The sequence below is a fragment of the Microtus oregoni genome, unplaced genomic scaffold (assembly GCF_018167655.1).
Source record: "Microtus oregoni isolate MIOR12 unplaced genomic scaffold, Mior012 000024F_ref0000369, whole genome shotgun sequence".
NCBI lineage: Eukaryota > Metazoa > Chordata > Mammalia > Rodentia > Cricetidae > Microtus > Microtus oregoni.
The window spans coordinates 31,273,918-31,275,764 of NW_024543083.1; the positions used below are offsets into that span (position 1 = coordinate 31,273,918).

Sequence of the window (1,847 nt, forward strand, 5' to 3'; positions counted from 1 at the left end):
AGGCCAGCAAGAGGCTGGCTGTGAAGTTTCCCAGGTCAAGGAATAGTTCTTTCAAGGGTGGGGCCGGCACTCCTTAAGGGTGTGGCAGCGGAGTTGAGGAGAGGCTGAAATCAACATCCATCTATCCAGTCTTGATTGAAAATTCACTGCAGGTGTGAATGAAGACGTTCAGTGCGTCTGTCTGCAAAAGGGTCCCAAAGGAAGCTAAAGGCAAAGGTCTGAGGTCTTGGGGCTCCTTTTTCTTTGCTTTGAAGCCAAGGCCTTGAGCACTTGAGTCCTTGGCTAGCAGACAGTTGGGTGTTGGGGAATTTCCAAAGTGGAGTGATTCCCCTGGGAAGCCATGGTCTGTTGTCTATGTGGTCTAAGGCACTCCCAAAGAGGTTGAACCTGAGTTGGCTCTTGGGGCCTGGCTGGATTTGGAGTTGGGTGGGTCCCTGGGGATTGGAGGTGGCTGTCCAGGCTTCTCTGGGAAGAGAGCAGCCATGAGTTAGGACCAAGGGATCATTTGGCAATCCTGAGCTGGCTATTGGGCTTGCCTGTTGTAAGAGAGGGGAGAGAGCAGATCTGCTCCTGAGTGAGCAGTTGCCAGCAATCCCGGGGCAGAGAGCATCCTCAGTTCACCTCCTAGAATACCTGTTCTTGTAATCTCTGAGGGACTTGGCCATGAGAGGGGCGCTTTTCTTCAGCTGGGTCTTGTTGCTGGGGCCCAAGGGCAGGCAGGGAGCCCTCTGCTGTGGGCCAGGGGCCAAGGCTCCAGGAAGATTGTTCTCTTTGGAGGGGGCTCCCCCTCCCCCTGCGTGTCCAGAGGCAGCCTGCTGGCTTTGGCTGGCGACATGGGCAGGGAAGGGGATCATCTGGGTCTGGAGAGCTTGGCTCTTCTTGGCTTGGGCCCTTTGGATGCGCTCTCTCAGGCCTTGCAGCATGAGCTCGCGGGCCTCCTGCTGCTGGAGGTGTGTCTGCCTCTCAGCCTGGGCCTGAGTCTTCTGGCCATGGCAGATCTGGGGCCTGCACACCTCCTCTTGTGCCTCTGCCGGTTGGCTGGAGCAGTTGGGCTTAGCAAGGCACACTTGGTGCAGTTTGGGCAGGAGACGAGGGCCAGGGACGCGACCCGAACAGACTGGGGTTTTCGAGTTCACCCTGCAGGCCCAAGGGGCGGCTTCTTGCTTGCTCTGCAAGGAAGAAGAGTCCTGGCCATGCGAGGGAAAGCAGGCTTGGCGACTGGAGCTCAGCTCTGGAAAGCGACTGGCAGGCAGGAGACTCTGCTCCTTGCAGTTTGGAGACTGGCTCCGAGGAACCTTGGCTCCACCACTCTGGGCCTGAGCTTTCCAAGGGCGTTTCCTCTTCTTCCCCTTGCCCAGACGCAGTGTCCCGGAAGAAGAAGGGCAGTCATAGTTGAGGCAAGCCTCGAAAGAACCGGCCGGGTACGAGTCCGGGTTCCTCTGTGGGCTCCTCCTGCTGCCCCCCACGACCTCTCTGGCATCTCCCGCACGTGCCCGAGAAGCAGCAGGCTCATGCGCCTTGTCCTCTGCTGCGGGCTTTCGGGGTGCCTGCTCTCTTGTCAGTCTCATCTGCAAGGCAAGGTCCTGTGGCTCCGCCTCGGCCTGGCGCTCCAAGGGTGACCTCTCTGACCACTTGGAGGCAAAGTCCTTGGCAAAGGGGAACAGGAGCTGCTCTCTCCTCAGCAGCTCGATGGTCTGCCTGAAGCCAATCTCCGCCAGGGTGTCGCACAGGATGGGCACTGAAGAGAGTTCCTTCAGGGTTTTGTAGAGTTTGTCTGGCTCTGTCTCTGTGTGCAGGCGCTCCCGCAACTTCCGCAGGGCTTTTAGGTGCTTGGCGGACCCCTCCAT

The 1,847-nt window shown here is 58.6% G+C and overlaps 1 protein-coding gene across 1 annotated transcript; it reads right to left on the reverse strand.

Annotated features, from left to right (window-relative positions):
* Positions 1 to 617: 617 nt before the first annotated feature.
* LOC121462169 (elongin-A3-like) lies at positions 618 to 1,847 on the reverse strand. The gene has a single exon (XM_041673575.1). It carries the CDS (start codon positions 1,845 to 1,847, stop codon positions 618 to 620), a length of 1,230 nt encoding a protein of 409 aa, XP_041529509.1.

Bases quoted from the DNA above. Each gene is read 5' to 3' on its own strand.
- LOC121462169 (XM_041673575.1), bottom strand. From the start codon at position 1,847: ATGGAGGGGTCCGCCAAGCACCTAAAAGCCCTGCGGAAGTTGCGGGAG.